Source organism: Canis lupus, chromosome 5 (assembly GCF_003254725.2).
Source record: "Canis lupus dingo isolate Sandy chromosome 5, ASM325472v2, whole genome shotgun sequence".
NCBI classification, from domain to species: Eukaryota; Metazoa; Chordata; class Mammalia; order Carnivora; family Canidae; genus Canis; species Canis lupus.
In genome coordinates, this window is record NC_064247.1 from 34,351,831 (window position 1) to 34,374,831 (window position 23,001).

At 47.4% G+C, this 23,001-nt stretch overlaps 1 protein-coding gene across 1 annotated transcript; it reads right to left on the reverse strand.

The window, feature by feature from the left end:
• Positions 1–6,089: 6,089 nt before the first annotated feature.
• GSG1L2 (GSG1 like 2) lies at positions 6,090–20,929 on the reverse strand. The gene is made up of 5 exons (XM_025426335.3): positions 20,644–20,929; positions 11,943–11,990; positions 10,494–10,646; positions 8,681–8,792; positions 6,090–7,189 (listed from the first exon to the last, which is right to left on the reverse strand). Exons 1-5 carry the CDS (start codon positions 20,927–20,929, stop codon positions 6,931–6,933), a joined length of 858 nt encoding a protein of 285 aa, XP_025282120.3. The 3' UTR covers positions 6,090–6,930.
• Positions 20,930–23,001: the final 2,072 nt, after the last annotated feature.

Here is a 23,001-nt window from a genome sequence, read left to right on the forward strand (position 1 = left end):
AATGGACTTTCATGTAGACCTGTTGTACTGGGAATAAGGTGTATGGGGACAAGGATGGAAGTAGAGAGGCCAGCGGGAGACTTTTGCAACAATAACCCAGGTAAACAGTGATGCTGGCCTTGGTTTGTCTTCACTGGGTAGCAGTCAAGGTGGTGAGAAGTGCCTGGATTCAGACATATTTGAAGGTATAGCAGATGGGATTTGCTCATACATTGGATAGAGAGGAATAAAGGAAAGAGAAGAGTCAAGATCATTTCAAGATTTTTTTTTTTTAAAGTAGGCTCCATGCCCAGTTGGAGCCCAACACAGGGCCTGAACTCATGACCCTGAGATTGAGACCAAGACCAGCTGAGCCACTCAAGTGCCCCTACTCCAAGATTTTGACTTGAATGACTAATAGGATAGTTACTATTAATTTTCCTTCCTTCCTTCCTTCCTTCCTTCCTTCCTTCCTTCCTTCCTTCCTTCCTTCCTTCCTTCCTTTTTCTTGAGTTGGGAAAGGCTGCAGGAAGCAATGATTGAGGATGTGGGTGAACTACAAGTGCTGTTTTGTTCTGTTAATTTTGAAACCCTGTTAATCTAAGTGGGGGTGTTGAGTAGGAAGTTGGGTAAGCCAGTCTGGAGGCATGTCCAGGTAAGAGAGGTCTAGGCTCAGGTTATATATTTGAGAGCTATCACAAGTTGGTGGTTTTGCCAGACTTGTAAAAGGATGAGGTCCCCTAAGACATTAGTATGGACTGGGGGGACCCTGGAGGGCTGTGCTTTTTGGTACTCCAACATCCAGAGCTTGGGGGCTTGAAGAAAGGTCAGCAAAGGAGACAGAAGAGATGTGGTCAGTGTGTTGGGGGACACACAAGGGAGTGGTGTCCTGGGTGTCCAGTGAAGATATGTTTGAAGTGGGGGGAGGTGACTGTTTGTGTCCAATACTGCTGATTGGTCAAGTGAGATAAGGTCTGAGAAGTGACCTTGACTTTAGTAATGAGAAGCCATTGGTGACATCGACAGGAACTTCTCTGTGAAGATTATCTTGAGGTTTCAGTTCTCTTTCAGACTTACTATCAGTGATTCCATAACAAGCCAGCCCTGAAGGTGGCTCACGATCCACCCAAACTCCCTGCACGTTCTGCTTTGACCACACAGCCTTCTGCACACCTTGACATTTGGATGACAGTCTCACTGTGTCTAAGAGATAGCAAAGTGGTAGCTTCCACTTTGCCCCATGACCCTGGCCATGCAGAAGAGGCAAGACAGAGCAGTGGGCTCTCAGGCATGGAACTCTATTTGGGATCAGACACAACTCTCAGGGGAACTTTAGTTGAACCAGTGAAAACTCACACCCACTAAGGGTGGTGGGAGTTTCCCTTTCTTTTGGCTTGACTGCCACAGACAAGGGATATTCCAACCAAAAGCACCCTCTTCGGGGATCCCTGGATGGCTCAGCGGTTTAGAGCCTGCCTTCGGCCCAGGGCGTGATCCTGGAGTCCCGGGATTGAGTCCCACATTGGGCTTCCTGCATGGAACCTGCTTCTCTCTCTCTCTCTCTCTCTCTCTCCCTCTCCCTCTCTCTCCCTCTCTCTGTCTCTTGTGAATAAATAAATAAAATCTTTTTTAAAAGCACCCTCTTCAATTACAGAGAGATTCTTGCTCAAAATCCCAGTCTACCTTGCAACCCTGCTTAGGACAGAAGACTAATGATTTGCCTGACCCTGAAATAATGGTATTTTCTAGCCCAAGACTTGAGAACTAAGACTGAACAGTGTGAATGCGCTTCTGTGGTATTGGGGGCCATCCTGGAAAGCCTGGGGTGTGAAAGCCATGATCTAGAGCACAGCAAGCCCCAGCCTGCTTGTGCAGAACCTCTGGAGCCTCTTCAATTTCCTTGGTTCCAAGCAGAAGCCATGTTTAAAGCTAAGTGTAGCATCAAATTGCCCTAATCCATCTCTGGACCAGAGGCAAGTGCTCCCTCAGTGGCATAGTCAACCCCTTTACTCTTCCTATAAGATGCCCCAGGGTCCTGCCCTTTGACAGTCCTTTGTGGGGATGGAGGAGGAGACAAGAGGATTTGTCTCCTACTCTGCCCCCAGAAAGGCTGCATGATGGGCTTGGAACTGCCTGTCCTGAGTCCGAATCTCAGTTCTGCTCCTGAATTGCATGTAGCCTCAGGCACACACTTAGACCTGATCTCATGGGCATCTTCTGGAAGCAGAAACACTGATGCTACCACCATTGTCACCATGCAGAGATAGAATATAAGAGGTGATGTCTGGCCCATCACTGCACCTGACAGTTTCAGGTTCTCCCTTCTCCCTGGCAATTTTTTCCTCATCTGTGTTGGTTCATCTCATTGCCTTACCTCAATGCACATCAGCACCCATTCTTGAGGACTCTGAGCAGGATTCAGAGGTGAAGAGTGCCAGGGCTAAGTCAGGTAATGTGTGAGCACGTACTTCCGTAATAGGTACATTGTTGGGTCTGTCACCCCCTCACTCCCGCAGGCTCATTTTCTGGGCTGAAACGCAGGTTCTGGTGGCTCGAAATCTTCTTCCAGCCAGGACCAGCACTTGCTTTGCAGCACAAACTTACTTTCACTCCTGATCTCCGTTGGGGAGGATGGGTGCTCTCCATGCCTGGCGGCAACATTGTATAGGTAGCAGGGCTGTTGAAGAGGAAAAGCAAGGATGGGACAGGACGGTGGGTTGTTGGACTAGCCTGATGTATTGAAAAATTAGAATATTCAGCCTTAAAAAGGAAGGACATCCTGACACCTGCTACCACATGGATGAACCTCAAGGACACTGTGTTGAGTGAAATAAGGCAGTCATAAAAGAACAAATACTGGGTGATGAGGTACTAGAGTGGTCAAACTCATCAAAATAGAAAGCAGAATGGGGGTGCCAGGGGCAGGGGGGAGGAACAATGGGGAGTTAGTGTTGAATGGAGACAGAGTCTCAGTTTTGCAAGATGACGAAAGTTCCAGAGACGGGTGGTGGCAATGGTTGCACAACAGTGGAATGTGTTTAATGCTGCTGAAATGTGCATTTACAAATGGTTAAGATGGTATATTTAATTTTATGTGTATTTTACCAAATAAAAAATTAGTTAAAAAATTGTCCAACCTTGCTGGGGGGGCAACCTGAATCTAAGATGATGGTCACTCATATAAAATGTGATTGATTCTCCTTGATTCTCCTGTTTTCTAGATTGCCACTTTCTTTTCTTCTGTGTTTTCACTGTGTAAAAGATGTTGCTCTCTTGCTTTGTGATGACTAAAAAAAAAAAAAAAAATCCCTAAGTAGTTAAAGCCCCACCCAGATAGTCTGTCTCTCTAAGGCAGCACAGTTGACTTAGTAAAAGTGAATAGCAATATTGGTCAACCACCAAGTGATGGACATGCCCCCTAACCTTTCATCTTGGTGGTTTTACAGTGTCCTCCTACCTCTTTCCTTGGGAACAACACTAAATTGTTTCTACAGGACCAGCGTACGGGCTCTGTATCTCCATGACACACACCTCACAGTGTTCAAGGAGTGAACAGTGTTAACATGAGCAAACATGGTGCATCTCACTGGGCAAGCTTACTAACTAACCATAATTCTGGTCTTCAAAGAAGTCCCTCTCAGCCCAGACCATTCAGCTGTGATTCCCCAAGAGGGGTTTGTCTGGTGACAGCAAAGAGGCTAAGTTGTCAATTCTATGAAAACAATCAATAAAACAGACTCAGGGCCAATCAGTGAGTTTAGACCCACTGGAGACTTCTGCTTTTTCAATTCTTCACCTGGAGACACCTTGTTTATTCTTGCTCAAGCACAGGGAGTCAGTGGTCACCCTTCTTTACCACTCACCTCATAAGGGAGACATAGACTCTTTGCCTCTGAGTCTCGTGAGCCTGGTTGGGGAAGACCATTGAGAGCCATTGCTGGCAGCTTCTTGTGATGGGTTGATTAGTCAAAACACTTGACGTTCTGGAAACTGCTTGGGTTTGTTGGTGCAGTAAGTAGGCAGTAGACTTGGACCGGTTTTCTAACAACTGACCCCAAATGGGTATTTTCCTAATATCAGAAAAGGGAGAAGCTGGAATCTTTACACCAGGAAGAATGGTGTGGTGCCTGGAACATTGTAGACACCTGATAAAAGTCACTGAATGGTTAACTAAGGGTAGACAGTGTCCACACTTAAAATGGTTGGTTGGTTGGGGCCCTCATTCGATCCTGGCTCTCTCCCCTGGATGTGGTCACTGAGATTTCACCATTGTTTCCCCAACTCACTGGCAAGGGCTCAGACTCTATCTTGTTTCCTTAAATACCCACAGGACCTGACACAGTGCTTTGCCTGTGGCAGATCCTAGCAGTTAATCCTTCTGTTGTGCTTACTAGGTGCTGACTATTATTCTAGGATCGTCACACATACTAATGCCCTTGGTCCTCATGATCCTTGAAATAGGGAGGATTATTCTCTCATTCTACAGATGAGAAATCTGAGGCACAGAGGGATGAATGACTCACCCAAGGTCAAGGCGAAAAGCTAGGGTTTCTAGCCAGGCACTCTGGCTCCTGAGTCCATGCCCTTAATCACAAACTGTATCAATATCTACAAAATGCTAAAAAATACAAAGGTCTATTGGATAGAATATAAATATATGTGTGTGTGTTCATTTGATATTTTTTCCTAAACACACACACACACACGCACACACACACATATACACATACAAGCAGACGTGTGTATGAAGGTTTTCTACTTGCCAACCACCATTTTTAAAAGACTTTATTTATTTATTCATTAGACACACACACACACGAGAGAGAGAGAGAGAGAGAGAGAGAGAGAGAGAGAGAGAGGCAGAGACACAGGCAGAGGGAGAAGCAGGCTCCATGCAGGGAGCCTGATGTGGGACTTGATCCCAGGACCCCGGGATCATGCCCTGAGCCAAAGACAGACAGACACTCAACCACTGAGGCACCCAGGTGTTCCACCAACCACAGTTTTAGACGTTGGGGGCAGGTACAGAGAAAAGTCCTTGCCATAGAGAAGCAATTTACAACCTTTGAGAGGGGAACAAATACATAAATAGATTATTTCTCTACTAAGGAGTTCAAATCCACCTGGGTCTGTCTCAGAGCAAAGCTAGATGAAAATGAGACACCTTGGCTCTGTTTCTTGATCTGGGGGTGGTGGTGGTTACAGGGCACGTTCCCTTTCTGAAAATTCACTAAGCTGTACACTTAGGGTGTGTGTATACTCAGGGTTATGTATGTTATACTTTAATAAAACCGCCGTTTAAAAAATTTGAAAGGAAGAAAAGTGCCTTGGGAGTTCAGAGGACATAGCAAAGAGTCTTGGCTTGAAACTCAGGGACCAATCGGCTCATGTCCTGTCCTGGCATCTAACTGATCACGTATTTGTCAAGGTGCCACCTGTGCCATCTGATGACACCAGCTTTTCGCACGTGGCTCCAGAAAATTAATTTTTTCCCTTGGCAACTTTGGTCACATCCTGCACAGACTTTTTTTTTTTTTTTTAGAGAACCAAATGTCTCTGTGAACATTTCAGGATTTCAGGCACGTTTCCTTCTCTTTAGGATCAGACTCTGACTTGATATTGTGACGATGACACAGAATCTCCCTACATGTATACATGGGGGGTGACAAACCATACAAAACCTGTATACAGTGGAGGGCAGAAGCCACTGGATACAGGTCCCTCTGATCTAGGTGAAGAAATGGCCCAGGGGAACCTCATCGTGCCTTTCTGAGCTGGGCTTATTCCCACAAAAATCCATTTTCTATCTCTTCAAATATGCTTGAACACAGAATCCCATGGAACCATCATTTATTAGGTACTTGACTAGCGCCCCAAACACGAAGAAGCTAATTTCTCCTTACTTTGTGACAGTATAAATGTTACAGTTCCGCATAAGCAGACTGAATAATTTCATTGAAACACTCAGGGTTTTTTTTTTTTTCTTCCTCTTCCAGAAACGATGTGTCCACTAACCCCATAAACACTAAAAAAAAAAATAAATAAATCTAAGTTAGGACATATTTAGGATTGTTATAATTTAGCAGTTTAATTTTTTTCAAAAACCCAAATGATGTGTCTAACAGCCCGTGGCCTTAATAATATGTTAGTTTAAAAGATAAGATAAATTTATATAATATTGTAACTGCACACATTAGCAAACATGCAGCACTCCATGGCCTCAAACAAAACTTGCATATTTAAGCCATATTTATTTTTAGAAGCAAAAGAGCCTGGTGATCTAAGCACAATGATTCCAACACTTGTTCTACTTCATTATGATAAGATGTCATTCTATTCGACTGTTCTCATTTTGTTTTATCATATGATTATCCTTCCAAGGGGATCCTACTATAGGTAGAAATCAGGACATTTCAAAGAAAATATATGTTGAAAGAAACATGAAACCAACTTTTTCAATTTAAATTTGGGCCTTCTTGATTAAAATAAAAGAGAAAGTATGGGATAGACATGCATACTGTCAATTTATGTGTTCGTTAAGGGAAATTTTTTCTGGGCTCTTCTGTCAACAAACATGTATGGGCAACACATTTCACACCCTTTGTTGTTAGAATCTTCCTTTACTCTTTCTTCAACTTCTATTACCCTGAGTGCTTACATGTTCTCTCTTCTTTGGTTACCTTTGTTAAACTCACTGTTGGGAAAGCTTGAGGTGCTCATTTATACTAGAGTGTCAATGGTTGATATCTCCTGTAAGAGTAATCTCATTTAAAGACACTGGCATTTTACTAGGAATCGTAGCTGAAGCCAAAGCTGTTTAATAAAGGGTTAGATGGTGGGCAGAAGGTTTACCTGGACCACAGCCTTGTGAATTCCACCCCAGAGATGTGCATTGTGGACACGGGTGCCTGGCTTGCCTGCCTGTGCGCATTCGGTAGCCACAAGCATTGTCTAGCACATGGACACCTTGCCGGGGGCACTTGGTGGCAGGTGCTCAGAGACACTTGTGAGGGCACTCCCGGCAGGGCTGGGAGCAGCTTCTGTTTCCCAAATACTTTCCAAAGCCTTGGGCTCCGGGCAGTTGAGTTGAGAGTGCTGACTTCCCTTCTGTACCTTCTGCTTCTCTGTGAACTCCAGGCGGGCTGCTGTATATCTGTTCATGGCCATGACCAACACAGTCATGCAGAGGGCAAATGAACCCCACGCGAGGCTGTCAACAAAACGCACCATTAGGAGGGAGTGTAGGGTTCTGGTTCTAGGGCTTTCTGCTGTGGGGTCAGTCTGGTGAAAAACCCAGCTCCTAGTTCCATCCGATTTGGACCTGGACTTCGGATGAAAAGTTTCAGAGACCAGCCAATAGTGTTGTTGTAGCCCAATGGTCAAGAGAACAGACTTTGGAGTCATTGCACCAAGCTTGCATGGCGTGTTTGCACCCGTATCTTATGATCTGGGTACCCTTGAGCTGGGGACTTCACTTCAATATCAGGTTCCTCATCTGCAAAACCTGGTTAATAGTAACACTGCACACAGGGTGGTTGTACGGAATTCAGTGAACTCATGCACGGAAAGTACTCTGCATAGTATCTGCTGACACAGAACTGTTGCATTTGTTAGTGTTGTGGTTGGCTCTAACCCAGGGCAGGCACTTGGTGTTGTTACTTTCTACCCCTACCTTCTGGAAGCCTGTTGCCTCCTGAGATGATGGTCTACACATTATACCTTCCACAGAACCTATTCAAATGGTCGCTGAGAAAGAACCTCTGCCAACTGGCATTGGTGTATTTTCAAGGGGTGACATTCTCAGGTGAAATAAAAGTCTCCATATTCGATTGCCTACAAAGAAGCCTACCCATAGGCAAGTTTTAAACCCATTCCAGAGTTTCCAATCCTCCTTATATATGACTTGACTTCAAGGGTACCAACATCTAGGGGAAAGGCCCAACAATAAATAGATAAAGGGGGGGGGGATCTAAAGAAAAGAGGTAGCACAAGGAACAGAAGAAAACAGTAGTCAGAAGAAAACCCTTTGATCACGATGTGCAGAGAGATATGAGAAGATACTGCATGAACAAAGCAGGATCAGGAATTATGAAAAAGGAGTAACTAGAACACAAGAAAGACCTTTTGGAAATTCAACTGAAATCTAAAATAGAATTCAATATGAAGGTTAGATGACAAAGAAAGGGAAATTTTCAGAAAGGATTACAAAAGGAAGCAGGTGCGATGTGTTTAAGAATGGAATAACATCAGTGTCTCTATTTCTTTCTTTTTTTTTAAAAAAAGATGTTATTTATTTATTCATGAGAGGCACACACACACAGAGGCAGAGACACAGGCAGAGGGAAAAGCAGGCTCCCTGCGGGGACCGTGATGCGGGACTCGATCCCAGGACCCCGGGAACATGACCTGAGCCAAAGGCAGATGCCCAACTATTGAGCCACCCAGGCATCCCTAGTGTTTCCATTTCCTGAGGACTTGACTCTGTGCCAAGGATTTTACAAACACAATCTCTTCAAATGCCCGTGAACACACGAGACCGTATCATCCTTTCACAGATGGGAGAGCGGGGCCACAGAATGGTTAAGAAGTCAGTCAAAGTCAGATGGTAGAACAACGGCCAAGGTTGGTTGTCCTAAACACCCTGTGTGCATCCCTGCTGGTCCATCAGGACTTGAACCCACCAGTAGGGCCAGCAACTCACCAGTAGGACCAGCCGTAGTCCCACGTCTGAGGCCTCCAATCTTCTGGTCCAAGGTTCACAGTGATTTGAAAAATGGTTGTGTACATCATGTGGGCCACCATGCTGAGAAGCCCTGCACAAGGAAAGCTTTTGTGAGCCGCAGTTAGGAATGTAGTTTCTTTACCTTATGTGAGTTGTATGTAAGAATCCCAGTAGCATCCTCCTTGAGCCCTTGCAAGCAGCCTTCGTGTTTCATGTACACGCTAATTCCTTAGTGTCATGAATCCTCATGGCGGGCCTTCCTCTGACATGTCATTTCTCCAATGACCAACTCTCCTGTCTATCATGCCCTGGTGTCCCAATGCTCAGAGGCTCCAATGTCCCATTCTCTCTTTCCCACACTCTACAGTGCTCTGTCACATTATTCTTTTTCATATGGAAGGTTTGCTAACATAGAAACACTGAGTGGGTTCTGGCCACACTAGATTCACATGACAGAAATTGGGAGGAACAGAAATCAGTTGCCAATGGGATTTTCTTTCCTTTCTCAGTGGCTCAGCTCAGCCTTTTTGCCTGGAGACTCTGGAAGACTTTCCCCCCTAGGTGTGGCAGGATATGTCTAGGATTTGAATGCACTGTGTCAATCTTTCCAGATACTTGGAGGGAGCTTTCTATAGAGTGTGGTCTTCTGTTAAAGAAAGTTTTCTTGAATTTCACTTTTAAACTGTAGTTGTTTCATTGGTTCGTCTTTCTTGTATGGGGACTCTAAGTCCATAGATGGTGTTTTAATGTAATTTAAATAAATGGCAACTAGTTAGGGATAGGTGTCAGGGGTTTTAACTGATGGGGACAATTATTTATATGTTAATAGAGCTGGCTAAAGTCCTTATGATGTAAATCCTCAAACACACTACCTGACATGTATTCACAGTCGAAACTGAATAGATGTCCAAGAAGAGGTCTGCTCATGACCTTGGGGGGCCCTGGAGGATGCCAGGACCTGCAGAAGAGTCTCCACGAGCCCATGGCCTGCCTCCTTGCTATGAAGTTCCAGAAATTGGATTTTATCATTCTATTCACTGATGATGAGGCTGGGGAAAGACGCCTGACACTTACCAAGCTCCCAACTGAGCTGATGCACTATTAACAGAGCTTTGAGTATCAGGACAGGGAGGCAAAGAAACCATTTGTTCAGGGTTCTTTTTCTGATAGAAAGGCCAACTCCTGAGACCCAAATGAAGTTGCTCTAAAAGTTGCTTGGAGGACACAGAAGACCCCCCCCCCCCATCCCCAAGAAGGGAGTTCTTCATTCTTTTATGTACATCAAACCTGGATAATGATTTTTAGCAAGGGACCATTTCTTGCTTTCTTATACATACCAGGTGCATTCTTACTTGGCCATCACCATAGGCTTTTGAGATAGCTGGCTTAGAATGGTTGAGTGACTTGCCCGGGATCACACAGCCATTAGGTAGCAGAGATCTGAACCCAGGCAGGATTTCATGTGTAGCCACCGTACTAAATTAGGCGATTTCTGTTCTCAGAGCCAGTGTACCTCCTTCCCAGAGTTGTGATAAACATGCAGTAATACATTTAATTCTCCATCCTCTATGTCTACCCTTCTTTCTCTTCATCAGTCACCCAAAGCATCATTGCTTCCCCCCCATGGGATTAACTCAGTGACTTCTCTGGTGGACCAGCGAGCTGTCCCGCTGAACTGGCCATTGATGGAAAAGAGCCAGCCAGCGCTTTGGCAGTGGGGACAGCCAGCCTGAAGCTCTGTCCCTGATTCTGGGGAGAATCGGGCTGTCTGAGGGCTGCTACGGTGAAGTACCTGCAAGCACCATGAGGATGGCTACAGAGGCATCCACTTTGAGCTGATGGAAATGAGAGTGATGATAACTCACTCTGGAGCCCAGGAGGATGGCACTTGTCATCATCAGAAAAATATTCATGATCTCGGCCCCAATGGACAGCCACAGAACACCTGTAAACATGTGAGGATGACAGGGATGCTGAGCATTGAGAATTCAGAAGTACTGCAATGTCTAGCCCTTTGATTGAGTTCACTTCTAAAACAAAAAATAAAAAGCAAATGCCAAGGGTTAGGGAACCACAACGAGGTCTGCTGGATCTTGGAAAGTTGGCAGTGATAGAGGCCTCCTTGGGGTTGAGAGAGGAGTGTGTAAATTTGTCCTTTGCTGGGAGGGAAAAAAATGGAATAAGAGTCTGATGTGAAGACATGAGAGATGCTGGGGGTCTCTCTTGCCCAGTTCAAAAGTTAATGCATTGTTTAGATTTCACCAGAAGACTTTGTCTTTTTAGAGAAGATACCCAACGTTACACGAGAGGGCAGAGAGAGACATCTAGAGTTGAAGCACCCTGGTTAGAGATCCCAAAACCTTATTGGTTTCTTTCTTTAAGATTTTATTTATTTATTTATTTATTTATTTATTTATTTATTTATTTATTTATTTGAGAGAGAGAAATCAGGAGAGTGGGGGAGGGTCAGAGGGAGAAGCAGACTTCCTGCTAAGCAGGGAGGCCGATACAGGACTCCACCCCTGAGATCATGACCTGAGCCGAAGGCAGATGCTTAACCAACTGACCCACCCAGGCGCCCAAACCTTATTTTATTTCTATGTGAGCCAATTATTTGCCCTCTGGAGGGGATCCTGCCTGTGGCTTCGAGGAACTGCGTCAGAGGTGGAGGCCAGGGGACTAAGGGGACATGGAGAGAAGCTAACATTCCTGAAAGTCATCCTGCAGAGCAAGCCAGGTGCTGGGGACCCTTGCAGTGGATGAAGCAGGCGTGATTCACGCCTTCACAAAACCTTTATCCCTGTTGGGGACACAGATACTGAGAAGGTCATCATGATGAACTTGATGAGCGTTACACAGAAGACAAAGTGCTGTAGGTCATGGCGAGCCAGAGCCCATCTCTCCCGGGCACTGCATCTACCTTGCATTGTGGTAGCTTGCAAATTAGCCACGGTGGGAGTATTCATACCCCAGGAAACATCAGACACTACCTGTCAGGGCTTCCCATCCCTCCCTCCTGGCAAAATTGGTTGCTTAGCATTTTCCGGCACCACTGACTCCAGGGCACATGGAGAGAGAGCCCACAGTTCCAGCTTTTGGATTTGACATCATGGAAAAACAACAACAAAACAAACAAACAAACTAAACCCCCATCTTTTCCCCCATCCCAACAAAAACCCTAACAGTTATCCAGATCGTGGGGTGGCGTGCTGGTGGACAGCACATGAGTAAGGTGTTGTACCTTGTTCTTCAGCTGGTATGATGCTCTGGAAACTCCTACACTTTTCACCTAGAATAAACACAAAGAGAATATACTCATAAGTAGGAGTAACCCGAACAATTAGTGACAGAATGTGTTCCTAGTGCCTTCAATCTATCCCAGGCCATTTTTTTTTCAAAGATTTTATTTATTTGGCAGAGAGAGAGAGAGAGAGAGAGAGAGAGAGAGAGAGAGAATGAGCAGAGGGAGTAGTAGACTTCCTGCGGAGCAGGGAGCCCCATGCAGAACTCGATCCCAGGACCCTGAGATCATGACCTGAGCCGAAGTCAGACGCTTCACCGACTGAGCCCCCCAGGAGCCCCTTATCCCAGGTCATTTGAACAAGGTTTGGGGAATGTGGTCAATTACTTTATTGTTCATAGACATGTCCTGCTCCCCACCCACCCCACAGGAGCATAATTCAATCCCATCCCGATGAGTCCAGGTTGGCCATATGACTTTCTTTGGTCAGTGAATTGGGAGCTGCCATGAGGGGAGTCATTTCTGGTCAGAAGGTTTAAGGGCCAATGTCCTGTCCACCCGAGTCTTGCTCCCCTGCCTCTGTGATCACAGAAGCACACGTCTGCATGGAGTGTCCATCAGCCTGAATTGCCGACCTGAAAAATCCACACAGAATGAGCTAGACATGAATGTGTTGAGTTAAACCACTGAGATTTGGGGGCTGGTTTTTACTGCAGCATAATCCAGCCCGTCCAGGTTGATACTGCGAGCCTTAGACCCGGGATTCTCAACTCCCCCAACAGCATACCTTCTAGTATGATTTTCAGTTTGTTTCTCCTTAGAAGGAAAGTAACCAAGTTTGTAACAATTTAAAAAAATGAATTAGAGCAGCCCTCCCCGGCCAATGGCTCAGTCGGTTAAGAGTCCAACTCTTGATTTTGGCTCAGGCTCTGATCTCAGGGTCTAGGGATTGAGCTCCACGTTGGGCTCCAGGCTGACCAAGAAGCCTGCTTGGATTCTCTCACTCCCTCTGCCCCTCCCCTCACTTGTGCACCCTCTTTCTAAAATAAAGAAATATATCTTTAAAAAAAGAGAGAATTAGAGAAAATTCAGATCTGTTACTGAGCAACCTAGCTATTTGCATTTCATCGTGCTTTCTGGAGTGTGGCAGGACAAGGAGGGTGCCAGGAGATGCGGGGATGCCTGAGACACAGAGCTGCTCCCAGTCTGGGCTGGCTGGAATTAAAAGCAGGGTGGGCCACACATCACTGACTCTTCAAAGGAGTGGCTTTCTCATCCCTAAAACAGATTCAGAAGTCCTCACATTAGCCTTGCTTTGGGAATTTATTTATTTTTTATTATTTTTTTGAAGATTTTATTTATTTATTCATGAAAGACACACAGAGAGAGGCAGAGACACAGGCAGAGGGAGAAGCAGGCTCCCTGTGGGGAGCCCGATGTGGGACTCGATCCCAGGACTCCGGGATCACACTGTGGGCCAGAGACAGATGCTCAACCACTAAGCCACCCAGGTGCCCCCAAATTCCTCTTCCTTTATGGCCAGGCTCCTCCACCTGTCCTCCCAACACAGAGCCCTTCCCTTGGCTTCACCTTCTAACTCATCAGGCTCATGCAAGAAGGACCATATGCCCAAACAGGTGCATGCTCACGGCGGCACATGTCTAAAGGCCATAAACCTTAAGGTTTGCCATTCTTGTCACCATGAAAGTCCAAGGGCCCCGGGACATCATGGTTTGGCACATCTGCAGTGCACCTCTGCTGAGCTATAGGAAGAATAACAAAGCCTGGGTTTATGATACAGCCATTTGGTCGAGCTGTGTTGCAGGGAGACTTCCTGACAAATGTGCAGAAAGGGCTTTACTCGTCACCTAACTGTCTAGGGCAAGCGGCCCAGAGGAAGGTATTCCACAGCCTGGGGGTCAGGACGGTAGCATCGGGGACCCATCTGCCCATCTGAAGCCTCAGTGGCCTCTTAAGCTTTTTAATGAGGTCAACTTTGGACTGATGCGATGGGCCCATGTTCCTCACAGGTTCTCTGGCTTTGGCAGTGGCGGTGGTGTTATGGTCACAGTAGGAAAATTTGTCCGCATCCCGTGGGTTCTACCAAGGACGCCCGCACGGCACGGGGGATATCTTGACACTCACGTGCTGCTCTCAGCCCTTTGGGGCTGGTGCAGAGCTTCTTTTTTTAAAAAAAAATTTATTTATTTATTCATGAGAGACAGAGAGGGAGGCAGAGACATAGGCAGAGGAAGAAGCAGACTCCCTGCGGGGATCCGGATGTGGGACTCAATCCCCGGACCCGAGCTTCATGCCCTGAGCCCAAGGCAGACACTCAGCCACTGAGCCACACAGATGCCCCCCTTTTATGGAGCATTTCATTATCGATCAGGTGAGTACAAATAGCCACATTTTACAGATTTGGAGGCCAGGCTCAGACAGGTTGGAAAAACTGGGAACTGAAACTGGGCTTCCCCCCTGAAATCCAGTACCTTTTTGCGTATCACCACCTGCTGTCTTTCTACATAACCCATGGAGTGGGTGTGGACTAACCATCTACGTTGCCTTCCAAAGTGGCCTGCCCTTTGTCACAGGAATAAAGAGAGGGCCAAGTACAGGACCAGGGGCAGAGCAAAGAGAGAATAGAGGCCAGACAAGGAGATAAGGAGAATTCACCCTGGCTTTGAAGGCTGAGGTCAGCCCGGGCAAGGAGTCAGGCCACAGTGACCCCTTGATTAATCTGAATCCTCAGAAATGGTGTTCCTTTTGAATGAGGCCAGCGGGATTAAAAGGAAAAATCTTCGTAAATCCCATGAAGCCGGAGAGGCTGGTGTGACATAGCTCGGCTGCAAGTGCTTCGCCGGCCAAGCGGAGCCCCAAGCCAGCTTGGGAAACCGTGTCCAGGTCCCCAGTGCTGGACTCGTGCATCCCCATCTGCTGGTCCTGCCCTCCCACCCCCCACCCCATGGGGCCCCCAGGCCCCTCTGTCCTTGACCTTTGTGGCTTCAACAGAACCCTGCGGAATTGGGAACCAGCACATTCTGTTGACTCGTTGCTTCGCCTAAGGGAGAGAATGCCATGTGAGCACTGCCTCTGCCAGGAGTTTCATCTCAGAGGGGGAAGTCAGAGGTGCTTCCCCCCCTTTAAAAGCACTTTGGCAACAGGAACAGGAATGGGAAGAGGTGGCTTGTGCAGAGGATGTCCTGAGATCGCGCTCCTCCCCTCGAGGGTCAGCCTTTGCAGGCACAGAGATGAAGTGGATTCAGAAGGAAAAAAAAATCCGTAAGGCTCAGGGCAGCAGATCTGGGGATGGTCGGATGTCCCAAGGCTGTTCTCCTGGGCTTATTTGGATCCAGGGGCACTGGATGAAGTGCTTATTGTCAGGTGTCCTGAGAGGCCCGCGCCCCTTCTGACCCTCTGTCTAAGCACTGTTTGGGTGCCTTCTCGTTCACTTGCAGCTATAATCCTTTTCTTTCATGTACCCCCAAATCTCCCAGGCCCTTGTGATGAATTACACTTAAGAGGAGATGTTTGTGTGCAGTGATCTTTAGCTGGGAGCCTCAGGCTATATTCTGCAGACGTGCTTTCTGGGGCAATATTTTTAAGATACTTTTTATTTTTTTAAAGATTATTTATTTATTTATTTATTTGGTGGGGAGTGGGGGAGGAGGGGCAGAGGGAGAGAGAGAGAATCGGAAGTAGACTCCTCGCTGCGCCCGGAGCCCGTCACAGGGCTCCATCCCACCACTGTGAGATCACAACCTGAGCTGAAACCAAGAGTCAGACGCTCAACCAGCTGAGCCACCCAGGCGCCCCTTCAAGATATTCTAAAATTGGGAATTCTCACGTGGAAATCCAAATATCTTACTTCCTTTGAAAAAGACAAAAACCTGACAACACCGAGCGCCTAAATCCATGTGGCCATACCGCTGAGCTGAGTGAGGGGCTGCCCCCTTGAGCTGAGGATGACATTTCAAGGTCGTCGATGATCTTGCTCTGTTTGCTGTTGTTACCACCTTCTGTGGGCATTGATTTTCCACCTGTGACGTATGTCTCTTGTTTTACTCTATTGCATGTTTGCTATTACTTTAGTTATTACTTAATAAAGACTTAATTCTAAACCTTTTGTTCTGGGGGCATCTTATAACATATGAAGGTGATCATGTTTTTCTGAGGGGAGGAAAAAAAAAGGTGTTCTGGAGAAGATGCCCTCTTCTTGATTCTTAATAAAGTGATGACAATATTTAGATACTGTGGTTGACCCGGACCACCTTTTATATTAGGAAACATATAAAAATGTGAGCAGAGGCAACCCCTGGGTGGCTCAGTGGTTGAGCCTCTGCTTTCAGCTCAGGTCATGATCCTGGAGTCCTGCGATCAAGTCCCACATCAGGGTCCCTGCAGGGAGCTTGTTTCTCCCTCTGCCTGTTTCTCTGCCTGTCTCTCTGTGTCTCTCATGAATAAATAAAATCTTTAAAAAATATAAAAAATAAAAATTTTTTAAAAACATAAGCAGAGATTTTTTGGATTGATGGGCACAAGCATCTTCATTGGCAATTATAAGACAATTGACCATCAGTTAAGTTTTGGGCATTGAGGTGGGGGGTGGTGGGAAACAGGAAGTCTGGGTCAAGAAATCTGAGCTCTGTGCCCTGCTCTACAAGGATCTAGCTGTTCAGTCTTCAAGGGAGCGCTCCTGCTTCTAGAACTCAATAAAATGCATCTGTTGTTTTAGGTGAGCCTTTTTACAAAGAGGGTTGCTCCAAGCAGATTCTTTTTCTGTGGTCAACTAATTTTGGGACACACTGGGATATGTAATAAATAATAAACGGTTTTCATTATGGTAAGACTTAGAAATTTTAAAACGTTAAGATGCATTGTGAATTTCCAAGAAGAAAATGTAATAGGCAACATCTTCCAATTTCTTTTACAATCGAAACTCTCTTTATTTAATTTTATGAAAAGCATCTCACAAGGCATCTCTGGGAGGGGGGTGGGGAGCATAATCCTTGAAAAAATCCAGCAAGGCACCTGTTAAAGTCTCTTTCCGGCGTGACATCAAATATATAAGAAGCATATTAATCAGAAAAGGGTCAAGAATTGGACTCTATTTCTACTTGGCTTTGTCCATAAATCACTGAGACCATCAACTCTCCTTAAAATTCAGCCTGTGTTCCTGACAATATATTTAAACACCTTTCAGTGGTATGATCCATGAGAGGGCTGTGTGTGTGTGTGTGTGTGTGTGTGTGTGTGTGTGTGTGTGTGTTAAACACTCCTTTGGCGGAAATGCCAAGGAGATTCCTGGTCTCTGGAGGAAGAGGCCTGAAAGCCCCTCACACAGCCCTATAACTGTGCTGTTGGCCTCTGTTTTAGGTTGATAAGGTCCTCTCCCCCAACTTGGTAATAGTTTGTTGTTGTTCTGTTTTTATCAGAAAGCTCAAGGACAGTGTATATCATCTATCTGCATAGTGTTGGTGTGACTACGTCGGGCATGCGCCATATGCCAGTGGACGGTTTGCACCTGCTTCCAGGCCTCCCTGAAACCCATAGCTCTGACATCATTTAAGAGATAAGGCTTCCAGTCTCTGAAAATCCCAGCCGAGTCCTTTCTCACAATTCCCTGATCACTAGGGAAACAGCTCCCGACTGTCCAATTTTCTACCTCCTGTTCTCAGGTTCAGGTTCTACTGTGGCCCAACCTCCCCTGACATTACACACTAGTGATGCTTCAATTTTCTTCAATTAGGTTTCTCTTTCTAGGGAACATTGTCTTGCTCAATGTTCAGGTCCTGAAGTGACCTGACTTTGTGTTGTAGGGAAGCAGAAGCTGCCTCAGGTCACATTCAAGAGCCATGTGAGTTAAATTCTTCTGTAATGAGGCTTCCTCTTCCACCCTGCCTTGTGTTCTAATGCAAATACAGGAACTGTCCTGCCTCAAACCTTTGCTCACTTTGTCCTGTCTGCCTGGAATATCCTCAGCCCTAATCTCCATCTATTAAATCACAGTCCTGTTTGGAGGTCTGGTACAACCACCATCTCCTTTATGAAGCCTTCGCCATGCCCAGAGCTGTAAGGAAGTTCTTCGTCATTTCTATTCCCATATCATTTGTCAGTCTGTGATAACCTTACCATATTTTTCCTTGTTTTAGTTTCATCTCACTTCTGACCACTGTGTCTCACTCCCCTTTCCACCTCTCCATTTGCTTAACAAGGAAATGGCTTTTAGCAAATTTGTTCCATGCTGCTCTGAGCACTGTCTTTCCAGAGGGCTTTGCTATACCTTTGCTTCTCTAACTTTGGTGTGTGTCTTAATCACCAGGGGGGAAATTGTTAGAAATACAGAAGACACCAGATGGAAAGGAGAGCTGAAGAGAATAAAAAGCAATGAGGGTGAGAAAAGAAAAGGCAACAAGGAACTCTAGGAAAAGCAAAAAGCTATACAAGAAATTTAATGTAATGATAGCACCTCCTTGATTCTGTGATGAATAATATTTATATACTCTAAATCAATTGTTGACTTATTGATTTACCTAAAACAGTAATATAAGAATATTAGGAAGATGGCAGGACAGATGTGGGACGTGGTGGTATGAGAGACTTAGCCTTATCTATTATGACAGGAAGTCGATAAGTAATGCCTAGCATATGGTTTTTGAAACATGGAAGCAAATAGCAGAAGAAACAGCTAAGCTAAAAGTGGTTTCCCTGAAGGGTGGGACTAGGTTAAGAAGTGGGAAGGCAGCAGGGGACTGTTGGTTTTTCTTAGAAGCACCTCAAAATGATTTGATCTCTTATCTATGTGTAAATATTACCTTGGTTAAATATATTTTTATAAAAGGGACTGTAGATTTCTAGACCTCAGTCTACGACCTACTGAATCAGAATTTCCAGGGCTGGGGACCTGGAATTGAATTAACTCCCTGGGCGATTGTCATGCACTGCCAACATCTGATACTCGGTATGATACGTCTATGCAGCTATGGAAATTGAAGTAGGCAATCCTCAGATGAGGCCTTGGAAGAGGAGAAGTTCCAAGCACCTTGCCAATGGGTTTAGTGATCATTTTTTTCCAAACTGAAAATCTGAGACTACCTTTGGTGCCCTCCAGAATGCAGAATCATGAGCCTCCTGGGTAGAGAGAGCAGACTGATAGGAAGAGAGCGCACTCCCTAGAGGAGAGGGGCAGGGAGGGTCTTCTGGTAGCCTTAGCTCTAGGCTGACAGCGTATGTACCACACATAATGCCAAGTCCATACGCACTGACCAGGACATGTGGAAGGGCAAGACTAGGCACGGCTCCTGTGTGGCCCCCACTGGGGCAGGATGGAGATGGGTAAGCAGCATATCAGAGAGTTTCTACTTGGAGTCTTTTCCTTAGGCCTCAGGATGAAATCACTAATGCTACGAGGATGGGAAAAGGCAATTAGAAACTGCAGAGAAAATAAAAGGCTGGTCAAGAAATTTAACGTGTTAAGCCCAAGATCAAGAGAGAAATAGGACTGGAGGGTATTTTGCTGAGTGAAATAAGTCAATCGGAGAAGGACAAACATTATATGGTCTCATTCATTTGGGGAATATAAAAAATAGTGAAAGGGAATAAAGGGGAAAGGAGAGAAAATGAGTGGGAAATATCAGAGAGGGAGACAGAACATGAGAGACTCCTAACTCTGGGAACGAACTAGGGGTAGTAGAAGGGGAGGTGGGCGAGGGGTTGGGGTGACTGAGTGATGGGCACTGATGGGGGCACTTGACAGGATGAGCACTGGGTGATATGCTATATGTTGGCAAATTGAACTCCAATAATAAATACATAAATAAATAAAATTTTAAAAAGAGAAATGAGGATGTGGAGGGGACCTCTTCTTTTGACCTTGAGGCATGTGCTTTCCTGGTAGGAAGGGAAGAGCATCCTGGCCCCAAGCATGGGCTTGGGTTTGCAGCCAGGCTGCCAGAAACTGGGGGGGTCCAGGTCCTCCTTCCTCAGTTCCTTAAGAGGTAAAAAAAAAAAAAAAAATTTTCTGAAAGGTGGATGCTCCAAATACCAACCCTTCCCCTCCCTCTTCTGTCTCCTCTCTCCCCCTCCCCCATTTCTCTCATCACCACTCTGCCAAACCCACAGAAGCTCAGAAGATCAGGGCTGAGTGCTAAGATGAGAAAGGGATGGGACTCACTAGGCCCGTGACCTGAAACTCTGAGCCTCAGTTTCTCATTTGTGAGCTGATTATATCTACTTTGTAGGGTTATTTCAAGGGCTTCTAGAGGGTTAACTTGTGAAGGATTCTTCTGGTGGGGGTTCCACATCATCACTGATGGTGATAAAGTCAATTTTTCAGGAGAACCTGCCATTCCAAGACCCCCTTAGATGTGCAAGGACGCAGTTGAGAGACGGACGGGGCCACTTTTGGTTCTCTAGGGATGGGGTGACACTAGCAAATGGTAAGAGCGAGTGTTTCTAAACCCACCACAGCAGGCCCTGTTGCAAGGCAGTGAGCTCAGTAATTTTATCTTTATGGTAACTCTTGGTAACGAGGGCCGCTATCGTTCCTATTTTACACTCGAGGAAACAGGCTCAGAGCGATGAAGAAGCTTGCCCGAGGATGCAGGGCAGTCAGTGGCAGAGCCGGGACTCCCAGCCAGGCGGCAGGCCCCAGAGCGCCCGCACCTGTCACCCACCCCGCTGCACCTGCCGCCGTGCTCACCTGTGCTGCCGACGCTCTCCTCACAGGACTGCCAGAGCCCCGCGTGGAACCTGCGCAGGATGAACTTGTCGTCCCCCGTCTCCCAAATGTCCTGGATGGCCTGGCTCGCGTTGTCCCTCCTGCCCCCGTCGGAGCGAATGCAGGGCAGCCTGCCCGGGCACAGCGGCTTGGTCACCCTCCGGGTCCCCTGGCACCAGTGGCTGCTGCCCACGGCGGCGAGGGAGCAGGCCAGGGCGAGGCCGACGGGGAGGAGGCCCAGCATCTGCCGCCGCCTGGCCCTGTCCATGGCTGGAGGAGCTGTGCGGCGTCAGGATGAGCAGCGGGCCCCTCCCTGCCTCCCCCCGCAGGCTGCCCGCCCCTCTCGGCCCTGCCATCTGGCGCCCCGACCGGCTTCCCTCACATCCCGGGTGCCCCCCCAGCGTGTGCCATCCGTGTGCGTGTGCACCCGTGGCCCGAGAAGGCCCAGAGCGGGGCAGGCCCCCATCAGTGACGCCGGCCCTTCAGTCCTCTCCAGGGAGTGGGGTGCGGGAGGGGGCTGGCGCTCCGTCTTTTTGCACTTGGGGTAAAATACGCAGAAGGTGAAATTTACCATGGTGACCATTTTTTTCACCTTCACGTAGTCGCGCTCCCAATCTCTAGACCCTGTCATCTTGTGACATTGGAGCTCTGCCCCAGTGAACACTTACTCCCCATCCCGGTCCCTACTCGGGGCACTGCCACTCTACCTCCTGTCCCTATGAATGTGGCCGGTCCCGGGACCTCACGTGAGTGGGGCCGTGCAATCTTGTCTCTTTGTTTCTGGCTTATTCCACTCAGTGTCGTGCTCTCCAGGCTCCCCCGTGTAGCAGCAGGTGTCAGAATCTCTTTCCTTTTACCGCTTAGTGGCATCTTGTTGCGTGGACAGACCCCCATTTGCTTATGTGTCACTTGTCCATGGACACTCGGGTTGCATCTGCCTTTTGGTTCTTGCGGAGGGTGCTGAAGACCAGGGGTGTTTGGGCAGGTGTCTGGGCGAGTCTGCTCAACCCTTGCCTTTTGCACTGATCAGGCTACTCAGTGTTGGGTGCCAGAAATGGGGAGTCCCACAGCCTGTTTTTTCCCTGCTCAGCCAACAGGGATTGCCAAGGACAGCGTCCTGTTTAGGGGACTGAGACTTGAGGTGCTGGCAGCCTGCTCCAGAGCCAAAGCACCATGCAGAGCAAGGGTGGGCAGCTCACACCCCATGGGGTGCGGCATCCAGCACCGTCCTGGGGCCCCAGAAGCTGGCAGGCACAGCCCTTGGCATCCTCATCCCTGGGGATGGTGACACAGAGGAGACTAATCACTTCTGGGGCAGAAGACATTGATGCAGGGATGAGGGCAGGAGGAGCATCCCGGAAACACACAGGTCCTAGATCGCCTATTAGCACCTCCTGAGGGCCCTCAGATACCTGCAGATGTAAGGGAGAATCACTGGGCTGGGTGCTGGGGTACATGTCACGTGGGCCACTCTAATTCTCTACTTTCTGGTGGCGCGGGCACAGGGACTCGTCCCACTGGCCACAGGACTTGTGGGAAGAGGATTTATCACGTTCTATCACCAGATGGCACCCATCCCACAGAAAGGAGGCCAGGTGTACCACCCCCCCCCACCCCAGCCCCTGTCCCTTCAGGAAAAGAATGTTTTGGGGAACAAGTTCAAAGGGGTTAGCTAGAATATTCTGACTGGGCAGGCATTTCCTTCGCCAGCATGCAGCCCAGAACACGTGGTTGTCAATGTGTGATTCCAGAACGGCTTTCCAGCTGTAAGGCAAGGATCAGAGCATCGTTGGGGGCGCGTCTCCCCCTGTCACCTCATCCTGCTGTCCCAGAGATGACCACATTAATTCCAGAGGTCGTACTACTGTCCCAGGCCATTCTGGGGGGCGGGGGGTGGGTCTTTGTTTACCATAAGCATTTGATCGCTAGGGTTTAAAGTCTTGCCATGTGGCGATTTTAAGATTTCCAAGGATTTCTGTTGAGTGGTGCTTCCTGGTATTCCCCCAACCGTTCAGAATTCATTCACTCAGGTAAGTTAGCAAGGGTGTGCTCCTCTGTCCGACTTGGATGGAGAGAAAAACAAAACCAAACTCCATGAGAACATGGCCTTCTTGTCTCTTGCCGACCTGCGTCTCAGCCGGGCAGGACGTCTTTGCCTCCTGGGCCTCCAGTCTGGACGCTGAAGAGCCTGGACAGGGAGAGGTGGGGAGAGCAGGGCGGAGCTGAGCCCCTCCGAGGCCCCTAGAGGAGCCCGCCAGAGGAAGGGAATGCCCCTGGAGAGTTGAGGTAAGATCAGCACCTGACACGTGGCTGTGTCAGGTGATTCTGGGAATCCTGGGC

Bases quoted from the DNA above. Each gene is read 5' to 3' on its own strand.
- GSG1L2 (XM_025426335.3), bottom strand. From the start codon at position 20,929: ATGGACAGGGCCAGGCGGCGGCAGATGCTGGGCCTCCTCCCCGTCGGC. The intron at 11,991-20,643 runs GTGAGCACGGCG...TGTTTATTCTAG, and splicing joins GGAGAGCGTCGGCAGCACAG to GTGAAAAGTGTAGGAGTTTC. The intron at 10,647-11,942 runs GTACAACACCTT...ACATGTTTACAG, and splicing joins CATACCAGCTGAAGAACAAG to GTGTTCTGTGGCTGTCCATT.